Source organism: Adiantum capillus-veneris, chromosome 2, assembly GCF_014529385.1.
Source record: "Adiantum capillus-veneris isolate H3 chromosome 2, ASM1452938v2, whole genome shotgun sequence".
NCBI lineage: Eukaryota > Viridiplantae > Streptophyta > Polypodiopsida > Polypodiales > Pteridaceae > Adiantum > Adiantum capillus-veneris.
This window is the reverse complement of record NC_140932.1, coordinates 71,628,180-71,640,942: the sequence shown is the minus strand read 5'-3', so window position 1 is coordinate 71,640,942 and position 12,763 is coordinate 71,628,180. Positions and strand designations below refer to the sequence as shown.

The window sequence follows — 12,763 nt, the reverse complement described above, 5'->3', positions numbered from 1 at the left end:
GTGTGTGTGTGTGTGTGTGTGTGTGTGTCTGTCTTTTTCATTTGATCACATAGGCCATTTCGCTCTTTTCAGGAAGTCACTATATCATTTCAATTCACTTTCATCTCTCTAAGTGTGTGTGTGTGTTTGTTTGTTTATCAATCTTATAGTGTGTTTTTGGCTTTCTAAAAGAAACCCTTAGTGTTGTTTTGGGTTAGAGAGACTTTCACTGTTTTCATTCACAGTTTGCACGATGGAGACTTATCTTTTATTTCATGATAGAGACATATGTTTCATTTCACATCCACATGTCTTTACTTTTCTTGCATTCTATTGTTTTAGAATGCTAAAGTGAAGCTTCACCTTGCATAATTTTAGTAAATTTTACACACACACATGTTTTTTTTGCATTCTATTGTTTTAGAATGCTAAAGTGAAGCTTCACCTTGCATAATTTTAGTATATTTTACACACACACATATGTTTTTTTGCATTCTATTGTTTTAGAATGCTAAAGTGAAGCTTCACCTTGCATAATCCTAACAAATTCTATACACACACACATTTATTAATTCGTTCTTTTTATTTCAGTCTCTTTTATTAAGCGGTTGTTGATCGAGTTTCCTCCTCAAAAAAAAGAAAACCGGAAATACTAGCAAAAATTTTGAGATTTGTAGAATTTTTGGACGATTTTCTCACATATTTCATCGGTTTTTCTTCCGTTTACCATGGTTTGTAGCTAGCTAGTCTCGATTTTCAATCGGCTCAACACTAAGCTGAGGCAATCCTTTCCCAAACATTGATACCAATTTAATTCAACCTAACAATTTTATCACTTTATTATTGTTTTTGAAAGCCGTAGTGACCCTTTCACTTGTTTTCATTTGATCACATAAGCCATTTCGCTCTTTTCTCAGGAAGTCAATATATCATTTCAATTCACTTGTATGTGTGTGTGTGTGTGTGTTTGTTTGTTTGTTTATCAATCTTTTTGAATTAGGTTAATTTATCATAGCATTTCATGTCATTTTCATCTCTCTCTCTCTCTCATAACATGTCTTGAGTTCAACTCTCCTCGTCGGCGGCTAGATCCTTAATAAGGTAGCTTGGGATAGTTTCCTATGACGTTAAAACTCTCTTCTTCTTCTTCTTCTTTTCTCTCTCTCTCTCTCTCTCTCTCTCTCTCTCTCTTCCCCCCCCGCCTCCCCCCCAACACACAAAACACCTACTTGGTCTACTTCTTTCTCTATGTGTGTGTGTGTATGTATCTTTTCATGAAGTTGAATACTTGAATTGAATAATTAAATATAAAAAGCACATAATTGAAACGAATTGAAATATAACCAAGTTGAATGCTTGAATAAATTAAATAATTATATAAAAAAGCACATAATTTAAACGAATTGAAATATAACCAAGTTTTAAGAAAAGTTACCTGGTTGAGTTGCTTCACGCACACCTCGCCTATTGCCGATGCCAATCCACTTGCCTTGGCTTTCGCACTTGCTGCCTACGATAAGAAGCGAGAAGTTGTTGATATAACATTTCATTGAATCTAATACATTACTTAAAGTAGTGAATCAAGGATATAACCAATTACTTGTCGGGGTTACCTTGCTTCACGCACACTCGACGGCTATCGAAAGCACTGCCCTCGCCTTGCGTGCAATTGCACCTGCTATAAATAACATAACATTTCATTTCAATTCATTGTCTCTCTCGCTGTGCGTGTGTGTGTGTGTTGTATGCGCCACCAACACAAACATAGAACATGACTACCATATCAATGTGATGATCTCTTAAGTACACTCTCTCTCGAGTCTTAGCTAATTTTGGGAAGCGGTCACATCACAATGATGTTTTCATTACCCTCGTTTTGCTGCAGTTACCATATCACAATGATTTTTTCGTTAATCTCGTTTTGCTGAATTTACCGTGGTGAGCCACCCTGCGTAGGCAGAAGCTTGTTGCACAACACAAAATTTTCAAAACTAAAAAGCGCAGGTTTGGATTGCAGGTTGGTGCATATGATAAATGAGACAGAGCAACCGAGAGTGGTACATGCAGAGAGGGCCAATGATGCTCTGGCTTCTAGCAAAAGCCCTACGCAGGGAGGTGGCCCTCTACAAATTTCGGGCAACTACAGCCGCTACAGCCTTCTACGTATTGTGGGCATCTGTAGGCTATTGCCGGGTGCGAAAGCTACGCATGTGCAGCCTTGTTGATGGTGACACAGTTGATGGCGCATATCAGCTATTGAAGCTAAGGCAAGGACCTCGAGGTCGAGCTTGACGAGGAATCGGCTTCATTGGGGGGGGAGAGAGAGAGAGAGAGAGAGAGAGCATGCAGCAAAACGCTATAGCCAATTTCTTCCCGTTCCTCCGCAACATGGCATAGCTCCCGGAGCTTTGCACAACCCAAGGAGCTTGCTAATCTCCTGCTCTATTGACCCCCTCAAGTAGCGGCCTCCCTTGGCATCCCTTGTTGCGGCCCTATTTCCTACTGGTCTCTAACCCTGGACACCCCAAACTGCAGGTTCAAGCCCCCTAGAGCTCTCTCTATGACGATTTGCAACAGCTTGTGAGCAACAACCCTACCGGAGCTCGCAATATCCCTACCGAAGCTCTCAAGAGCAGGGATAATAGGGTAGCTTGAGGTAGCTTGAGAGCAGGTGTCACACACGACGGGTTGCACACACGCATGCACGCCATAATACAATAGCAAAAGGAAAGGAGAAGGCAGCAGCAACTTACCAAGGGAGCCTCCTTCGTTTTTGCTTCTCTCTCTCTCTCTCTCTCTCTGTGTGTGTGTGTGTGTGTGTAGTACTTCGTGGAGTAGTGGGAGTAGGGAATGTAAGCGAGGAAGGAATATGGCCGTCACCAAGCTGCAAGTTAATGAGTTTGAAAGCCCGGCAGAGCGAATTTGAAAGCTTGGCAGAGCCGCCACGAAGGTCGCTGTGAATGTGAGCGTGTGCTAGCGCTTTTTTTTTGTCTCTAACCTTTAGGTTGCAGCTTGCACCATGTGGCAATCCTCTCCCAAGCGCCATATTATGTTAGTTTAGAAGGTGCTAGAGTTTTTTTTTTCTCTCTAGCCTTCAGGTTGCAGCTTGCGCCATGTGGTAGCCCTCTCCCAAGCGCCATAGTCTGTTAGTTTAGAGCCAGTTCACATGAGAGTGAGGTTGGCAACGGCAACTTGCCATGCCAAGTTTCCATGGAGATTTAGCAACACATGAGAGAGAAGAGAGAGTGTTCCTTTTTAAGACAATTGGAGGGAAAAGGTGCGTGAGAGAGAGGAGAGAGAGAGAGAGTAAAAAAGGTTTGGTCTTTTCTAAATTCTACGGGGCTCACTTTTTCAAATTTTGTCCTCTAGTGTGGTTTCCTTTGTGCTCCAGCCCCTTGACGTAGAGCCCAATTGCAACTTGTTGGCAACATTTTGCCTATTTTTTTTTGGAAACCATTCATGGGAACTTAAAAAGTTCGCAACACGTTGGCAACATGTTGCAAACCTGGTGCTCATGTGAACTGGCTCTTAGATTCGCACCCCCAACAATCAACATGTGTCGAAGGCACACATTGGGTGGCCACGCATGAAGGTGAACGCAAATAAGGGACATGGCATGACGATTCCGGACAGTTTAAAGATGGTTCTTGACCACCATCAACGACACTGAGTTATCAGAAGCATGGCTACCAAGCTCACTTCACTGACTCTACCTGCCTCGCCTGCCTTGTTGCTACCACGAGGTACTCTTCATCTTTGTAGCTTCTACCATTTTATGAGAGAGAAGTGCGCGGAGGAATGCGCGCACCCTCTCTCTCTCTCTCTCTCACTCTCACACACACACACACACACACATTCTTGGAAGTTGATAAGGGGTAGTTCAAAGTCTTTTACCACTGTTTGTACATTCTTGGGAAGTTGATAAGGGGTAGTTCAAAGTCTTTTACCACTGTTTGTACATTCTTGGTATAGATGTGGTGAATTTCCTTTCACACACACACACACACACACACACACATGCGTGCCTGTACACAATATAAATGGCAGAAGGGCCAGTTACCATTGAGTAAGAGACTTTGTAGACAACCCCATGTAAATACGTCCTTGAATGGCGGAGTCCTTCTCAAGGTGACTAAGCTAAGACTGAGGAATATCTGGAGCGATCGAGGGCAAAAGTCCGAGCAACTCGTACAGAGGTCTACCTTTTTGCTAAGCAAGTGAGAATAGATGTGGAGCTGGTGCTTGCGCCTCACCATTAGATTCTAAATGACATTTGCTTGAAGAATTGTGAAAACATAAACTTCAAGTTAATGCCAAGAAAAGTAAAATTTTCTTGACCGAAATTTACTATTTGGAACACATAATCTCTCATAATCAAGTACGCATGGACCTCACAAAGATTCAGGCTATTTCAGAATGGCCGTAGCCTGTTTTTGTTCATGACTTCCTTGGACTCTGTTCCTACTACATACGTTTTATTCACCATTTCGCTCATGTAGCTGCACCTCTTCATGTGCTTTTAAGCCTCATCAGACCAGCAATTTCAGCCCACAGATCCCAACGTTTTTCAACATCATCAATCAGCGTTTTAGCCGCCATCATTTGCAGCAGATTAGTGAGTTCAGTCCTCTGTCACCAGCCAACAAATTTCGCCAGTAAGTAGCAGATTCCAATCAAAAGCAATACCGTTTTCAGCATTCAGCCTATAGCCTCGTACTACTAAGCATTTATAGCCCGCATTTAGGACCATTGTATCAACATTTGTGCAATCTAAAGCAAATACGTCTCTAGCGATAGAGAGGGGGGCCCTTGGAGGGGGGTTTGGGACCCCATCTGGTGATAGTCTTCTCTCTCTCTCTCTCTCTCACACACACACACACAGAACCTTCACTCACAGTATCATTCTCTCTTCTCTCGAGTCTATTGCACAACTCTCATGAAGTAAAAGGAATTCTCTCGTTCATTAAAAGGAACCTTGAGTACGTACGCACTAATCCTGAGCACACACCATCGATCACTTCCTCTGCACATTATAGTTAACCCATGTCATGTGCTTCTCGGAAAGCCTGGACAAGAAATATTGTTTCCTCTGATGATCCTTGAGGCTTGTACATTTTAAAGTTTGCCCCAAGCTAGCAATGCCTTCACTAAGTAATGGCATGAATGACTGCTAAGAGCTTCTTTTCATAAATTTGTTGAATCCTCTTTGGCATACAAAACATCCGACTCTCATTGACTGTAACATAGCCTTCCTTCCTTAAGACCGCTGCCGAACTGCTCCCACAAGCATCAAAACAAACCTCAAAAGATTTTGCAAATCAAAACTTGCCTAATAGTCAACTTTTGCTGGAGTCTCTCGAACATTGCAATCTTAGGAGTGAAGGGTATCCCATATTGAGTAAGAGCATGTAACGGCCAAGCAATCTTTGCAAATGGTCCTATGAATCGCATGTAGTAAGAGCATGATCCCTAAAAACTCTGAACATCATGTACATTAATGTAGGCCAATCTTGAATGTCCGCCACTCTAGCTGGATCCACGCTAACACCCTTCAACGAATTAATGTGCCCCAAGAAGTGTATCTCTACCAGAGAGAACTTGCCTTCTTCCCATTGATCTTAAACACTCGTAACAAATGCTTGCGATGTTCTTCTTCATTTTTGGAGAAAACAATAATGTTATCAAAGAACATGCCCACAAAGTCTCTATGCTCTCAAAAGATCGCGTCCATGATTTTGTTGAACGTTGCAGAAGCATGTGTGAGTCCCAGAGGTATCATTTGTCAAGTATATCATCAATTTTGGGTATTGGAAACCGGTTCTTGATGGTGATCTTATTAAGAGCCCTGCAGTCGATGTACATGTTCCATGATCCATCTTTGTTTAACACAGTAGAACAAAAAGGTGAAAAGCTGGGGTGGATCAAACCTTCCTCCAAAAGATCTTTCACTTGGCTCATGATTTCTTTATTTTGGGGTTTGCTTACTTTGTAAGGTGGCCAACTCGGTAGAGCATTCCTGGGATCATATCAATGGTATGATCTTCTGGCCTTTTAGGAGGTAACTTGCCAAGCAAACCCTCTGAGAAACAATCGACTTGAGCATGAAGAAGATTTTGTTGCTCGAACTCTTAACTGAGACAAATTGAGTTTTTATTCTCTTCCAAGTTATTCAAAACGATCGAGTAAACAAGAGACTTGATTTCATTAACTTGAAAATTGTCGTAGCCGATACAAGTGGGGCTGACTTGTTTTTTAATCTTATATTAAACATCACATCTATATCCTTATTATTCTTCAACTTGATTCTCCTAGTCGATAGTCCTCCACAATGTGGTGCCACGGCATTGCCAAAGTACATCACACCCTTCAAGGCGCATAATGTGGAATTCCTCGTGTCCTAAATAAGCTTGGCAACACAACCAAAGTTGGCCAATGAAAGGCGTCAAGACGACTTCATGCCTTGGCACTGCCAACAGTGTGTCCATTTATGGTCCTATCTCTTTAGGCTCAAGTTCCAAGCAAGCTTCCATGTTAGGTGAAGTAAAGTTGGCCTTGACTCCACTATCAAAGGAGATTAGGGCATCCTGAGCTGTATCTGGCCCCACGCTCTGTAGAGCTAAGTACTCTCTTCCTCGTGATCTACAAGCGTCCCCATGAAATCTGTCATTCCTTTCTTTGGTTTGTCCTCAGCCATCTTTGAGTTTGTCCCCAATTTTTCCTCTTTCTTTGGACACTTGGCAAGAATGAGTCCCTCTTCACACACCCGTAGCACTTTCCCTACTTGTAACATTTTGCCCTCTGTTTGGACTTGGGGGTTGTAGATTTTTGGCCATTGGCTCCTTTGTAGCATATGCCAAGGAACCAGAATACATGGAGTAATTTTCCATACCATGACCTTAAGCTGTTGAATGCTTGTCACGTGACACATCCCAGCCCTATGTGTCCGTGGCCAAGCTACACCACAGCAGGGTTCAGTCAGTCCAGTCAAGTCTAGATTGACAGTGATCTGGCACTTTTGTGAGTCTATTCGTAGACCGTGTATGCCGAGTCACTTAGCATAGATGCATATCCTCTGGTTGCACACAGCATGATCATCAGTATTCCCTTCAGAATCCATCAGATTTAGTTAGGGGATTTTTTCAGTGCATTTAGCCTATTTTCCTCATTTTTTGTATTTTCACTTATTAAGTGACTTTCCAACAAAAGTAGGTAGGGCAATTTTGCTAAGTTTCTATATAAGCAAACCCAAGTTAGCACTAAATGGCAGAAGAGGCAGCAGGAGCACCTTGCTCAACAGGCAACTTCTCAGCAAGACCAACCGCCGCGACTACTCTGGCGTTTTCTCCACAGAAAACCTAGCGTTTTTGCATCAGATCAGCCTTGGCGATTTGTGCACAGCAGATCAGCCCCGGCGTCATCATGACACAGCAGATCAGCCTAGCGTTTTTGCATTTGCGGAACCCGGGCGACAGAAGGACCAATTTCAGCCCTGGCGTTTTTGGATTTCAGCAGCAAATTAAGACCGGCATTATTCACCTAAAGTGTAGCAGATTCAGCCCGTAATGACCATCAGTTTTCAGCCCTAAGAAACCTCATTTTTAAGCCAAGAAAACGCAGCCAAAACAGTCATTTTCAGCCATCGAAACAGTCCCGAAATTCAGCGATTAGAAGATCTCAGATTTCAGCCATCGTCGTCGTCGTCATCGTCATCGTCATCGTCATCGTCGTCGTCACCGTCGTCGTCATCGGCATAGACCAAGTTGCATAGTCCATTGCATACGCATTGTACACCTTTGTGCAATCAAGACATAGACCACTCTCACCGACGAGAGTGGGGCCTTTGGAGGAGGGTTTTACAAACCTCTCGGTGTCGTATCTCTTCTCTCTCCTTCTCTCAATCTCATTCACTTGCACGCACAATCCACTCACTTTGTTCGTGATCATAGCACTCTCCATAAGACGGAAAGCTCTCTCTTTCCCTAAGAACTAAAAGGAACCTTGAGCAATAAAGATTACTAATCTTGAGAAAATACAACATTCATTCCGCTACACCTAACATTGGTATCAGAGCTTTGGAAGTGTTGTGCATTACTCAAGGAAAGAACCACAAGAATTTTTTTTGCTTGTTGAAATCGCACGAACCCAAGTTTACTTGGGCGTGGTGATTCCTAATCGTGTTTTGTTGAAGAGTGACAAGAATCCCAAGAAAGAAGGGCTTGTCCAGCCTCCCCTTGTGTCTCTTTTCACTCATTGAGAGCGGACCGTGCACTTAGCGGCCGGCCAATCGACGTGAGGTGGGAAAAAGCAACCTTGGTGTGAGCGCAAGGCCGCCAAGGGGTGCGCCCGCAGAAAAGAGTAGAACTCGGGTGAAGAGAAGATCCTTCTCCAACGCGATTTGCAAGCGAAAGAACACCTCAAGAACCCTAGATTCTCACGAATCAAGGACCTCAAGAACCTCAAGAACCCAAGTTCCTCGTGAACTTAAGAACCCAAGACTCCCAAGAACCCAAGTTCCTCGTGAACTTAAGAACCCACAAGAACCCATGTAACAAACTGCTGACGTGTCAAAGCCTAAAGAATGGAGCCAACTTACAGATGTCGGCCGAGGGGCCTAAACCCTAAGAAGAACAAGCAGTAGAAGAAGTGTCACAGAGTGAGGACGTGGTTGCCCGAGTGCAGAAAACCCTAACCCTAATTTTTGCCAAAAACCCTAATTCTGAAAACCCTAATTGCAGAAACCCTAATTCTAAAAACCCTAACTGTTGAAACCCTAATTCTGGAAACCCTAACCCTAAAACCTGCAAACCCTAATTTTTGCCTAAACCCTAATTGCAAAAACCCTAATTCTAGAAACCCTAACCCTAAAACCTGCAAACCCTAATTTCTGCCAAAAGCCCTAACCCTAAGGCAGCAGACAAATTTTGAAAATTGCGCTGACATGATGACGTGGCAGGCTGTACGGATTTCCGTGATTTACGATGGCAGCTTTTGGCATTGCTTTTTGGACCATAAGCTTTTGAGTTTGAAAGTTTTTCATGTAAACTGCTTTTTGGACCAGAAGCTTTTGAGTTTTAAAGGCTTTTTACTATAACTGCTTTTCAGGCCAAGGGCCTTTAAATATGAGGCTAGGGCTCATTCTCTGGCATGCTTCAGTACGAAGGTGTAGAGTCTGGAGTACCGGCTTGTACTGTGTTGATGCAATATAAAGAAATACCGAAAGGGGCGCCAAGGTTTGGGGCCAATACTCTCTGGGGTGGAATTCCGCCACTCCGTGTCGCGTGTTGTCTCTCTCTCTCCATTTCAGTTCAGTTGTTATTTGAAGTGCTTAAAGTTGTTCAGTCTGTTCTTTTCTATTGGCACGTGTTGCCCGCCTTGTGACAGTGGTATCAGAGCATCAGGCGTGTGCTTTTCTGAAAGCATACCGGTCCTACAAAAGAGCAGATAGAGCTTTATTCGAGGATATCTTCGCCCTCCAACCCGGACTTATTAAAGAGCAGACAGAGCTTTATTCGAGGATATCTGCGAGGTCCAACCCGGACTTATTAGCCACTCCCACCCTTACTTCATCGCGCATCGGGCGCGCTCCCGTCTTCACCGCAGTGTCTTACAAGGCATAAGCCAATTAAGATCACTTGCAAGAGAAGGATCCAGATTTGTTTCAAGTCACTGTTTTTCTCAGAAGCAGTGCTATGCAGATGTTGATTTCTACAGCTACCAAGCAGCATACTCCAAGTACTTGGCAAGCTTTCAAGAAAATTTTTTGCCCGAAGTTATATGGTTTTTGACATCTTCCTTCAGAGTGCAACTTCTGGCAGAGTGGGGTATCCTGAAATGCTTGCCATGGAAACCCTAGCAGATTATAACTTGAAGTTTCTCGACATCTCCCAGTAGATGTCTCTTCACGAGTAGATGAACTTGGAGAGCGAGTGCGATTGCTATCATGGGACTACCATCACTGCCAAAGAAACATTGTTTGTCCAAGAGCTGATGGACCGTGCTGTGCTCGGCTATGACCTTATGGAAGAAACCTAACTCTAATTTTTGGTGTAGGTTTCAGGATGGAAAGTCAGTCGACTTTTCGAGCTCGATTGATGTCGAGATTGCTTTTTAAGTTTGAGTTCTGTTTGAGCTTGTTTGGTGATCCTGTTTGGAATTTGTTTGAAATGGATGGTATCTGTTTTGAACCTGTTTTGGTGCCGATTTGAATTGTTTGACTCTGGTTTGATACTGGTTTCAATGATTGGTGATTTTACTCCTGGGTGGAGAAGTGAGAAATATTGTTTTGGTATTGTTTGAACCTCGGAACGACGCAGGCCGATAGGAGCAGCTAACTCCTTGATCAAAAGAGCAGAAAGGAGAAGCTAACTCCTTAATAAAAAGAGCAAACTGATTGTCCCTCGGAAATTTTTGAGCTAACTTGAGTTGTTTTGCAGATATGTTGTAATCGCGGACGATTACTCTCTTTCAAGAAGGGGAGATGTAACAAACTGCTGACGTGTCAAAGCCTAAAGAATGGAGCCAACTTACAGATGCCGGCCGAGGGGCCTAAACCCTAAGAAGAACAAGCAGTAGAAGAAGTGTCACAGAGTGAGGACGTGGTTGCCCGAGTGCAGTAAACCCTAACCCTAATTTCTGCCAGAAACCCTAATTTTGAAAACCCTAATTGCAAAAACCCTAATTCTGAAAACCCTAACTGCTGAAACCCTAACCCTAAAACCTGCAAACCCTAATTTTTGTCTAAACCCTAATTGCAAAAACCCTAATTTTGAAAACCCTAACCCTAAAACCTGCAAGCCCTAATTTCTGCCAGAAGCCCTAACCCTAAGGCAACAGACAAATTCCGAAAATTGCGCTGACACGATGATGTGGCAGACTGTACGGATTTCTGTGATTTACGCTGGCAGCTTTTGGCATTGCTTTTTGGACCATAAGCTTTTGAGTTTGAAAGTTTTTCATGTAAACTGCTTTTTGGACCAGAAGCTTTTGAGTTTTAAAGGCTTTTTACTATAATTGCTTTTCAGGCCAAGGGCCTTTAAATATGAGGCTAGGGCTCATTCTCTGGCATGCTTTAGTACGAAGGTGCAGAGTCTGGAGTACCGGCTTGTACTGTGTTGATGCAATATAAAGAAATACCGAAAGGGGCGCCAAGGTTTGGGGCCAATACTCTCTGGGGTGGAATTCCGCCACTCCGTGTCGCGTGTCGTCTCTCTCTCTCTCTCTCTCTCTCCATTTCAGTTCAGTTGTTATTTGAAGTGCTTAAAGTTGTTCAGTTTGTTCTTTTCTATTGGCACGTGGTGCCCGCCTTGTGACAACCCACGATTGCAGAATGGTCATCACTCGAAGTGGAATGGATACTTCGCTTGGAGGTGATGAGCATGAGAGAGGCGAAGAAGAATTTTCCCCACCAGGAGGTTTTTCCGACCCTTCCCCATCTACGACAAAGATTTCACTAACTCCTATGGAGGAGTTGGACCAAGAAAGAGAAGCCGAAAGAAAAGCCTACGAAGAAGATATGGCAGCCATCGAGCGTAAGTACCAAGAAAGAAGGGCAGCCATAGAAGCAGAATTTTATCGCGAGAACAAAGCACAAATGCAAGAGTTATTGCGACTCTTTTCTCAAGCTCAAGCATAGATGCAACAGAATCGGAAAAAGGGGACTCTCTCAGTCTCTTCTTCTCCAAAGCATGACCCACAGGATTTGCATGATTGTGTGAAGCATGATGATGATTTGATTAATAATGATTTGCATGATGATTTGAAGCACAATGATAAGCATGATGATTTGGATGCCAATGATTCGCATAATGATTTGGATGACAATGACAAGCATGATGATTTGCATGATCAAGATGTGATTTCTCACAAGCATGATGAATTGCATGAAGATGATGTGATTGTTCACAAGGATGATGTGTTAGTTGATGCTTTTTCTAGCGAAGCTAACCTCGTTGTAGAATCCATCAATCACCAAGAATCGATCTTGGCTTTCGAGTCGAGGTCCACAGATCCCCCACAAGACGATTCGATAGATCTCGAAGAAGCGATCTTGGCTCTCGAGCCTTGGTCCAAGGAACCATCACAGGAAGTATTATGTGTTCGCATGATTGATACGCACGCATTGTTCGAGTGTTTCATTCGTGAAGGTTTCCTGTATTTTAGTCAGCATCGTTATGTGATCCCTTTTCCTAGGCATGACATATTGTATGTTGAGCACGTTTCTCTCATGGATGAGCATGAATGTATGCGGATTGTTCATGAAAAGCTGAAAAATTTGTATGTAAGGAAGTCACATTCCATGTCTCTTCTTTGGCATGACACAGTTTCCGAAAGATCACTTGATAGTGTGAACACCAAGCATGGGCATTTCCATTGTGATTTGCCACAATTGATTAATTTCGATCAAACAGAAAAGATTCGATCGCATTGTTTACATGTGTTTGATGAACGGGTTGTCACTCCGTCTCTATGTTCATCTACATTGCATACACAGTCTTTAGAGAAGACAAGATTCTTTTCCTTCACTTTACATGGAATGGGTATGTTCATGGTTTTGTGTTGGAGATGGTTTCAGGAATTTTCAGCCATGGAGATTCTTGAAGACGAAAGGAGGAGGACTCTAGACGAAGTTGAAGCAACAAAGGAGATTCAGAAGATTTTGTGTCGCTTTCGGCGCGGCCCAAAGAAGCAAGCATTGCAGACCTTTATGAAGTTCAAGTACCGCTCGACCCACACAGCAGAGTGGGCCGGCGAAGAGTCCCTTCCAGGATTCCGGATGCTGTTGGCG

The 12,763-nt window shown here is 43.2% G+C and overlaps 1 protein-coding gene across 1 annotated transcript in view; it reads left to right on the top strand.

The window, feature by feature from the left end:
- The first annotated feature begins 3,560 nt into the window (after nucleotides 1-3,560).
- The window catches only part of LOC147462960 (uncharacterized), a 43,401-nt gene continuing 34,198 nt past the window's right edge, over nucleotides 3,561-12,763 (top strand). Inside the window, exon 1 of the mRNA XM_086486337.1 lies at nucleotides 3,561-3,722. Within this exon, the coding sequence (XP_086342463.1) occupies nucleotides 3,662-3,722 (61 nt within the window). The 5' untranslated portion in view covers nucleotides 3,561-3,661. The remainder of the gene's footprint in view (nucleotides 3,723-12,763) is intronic.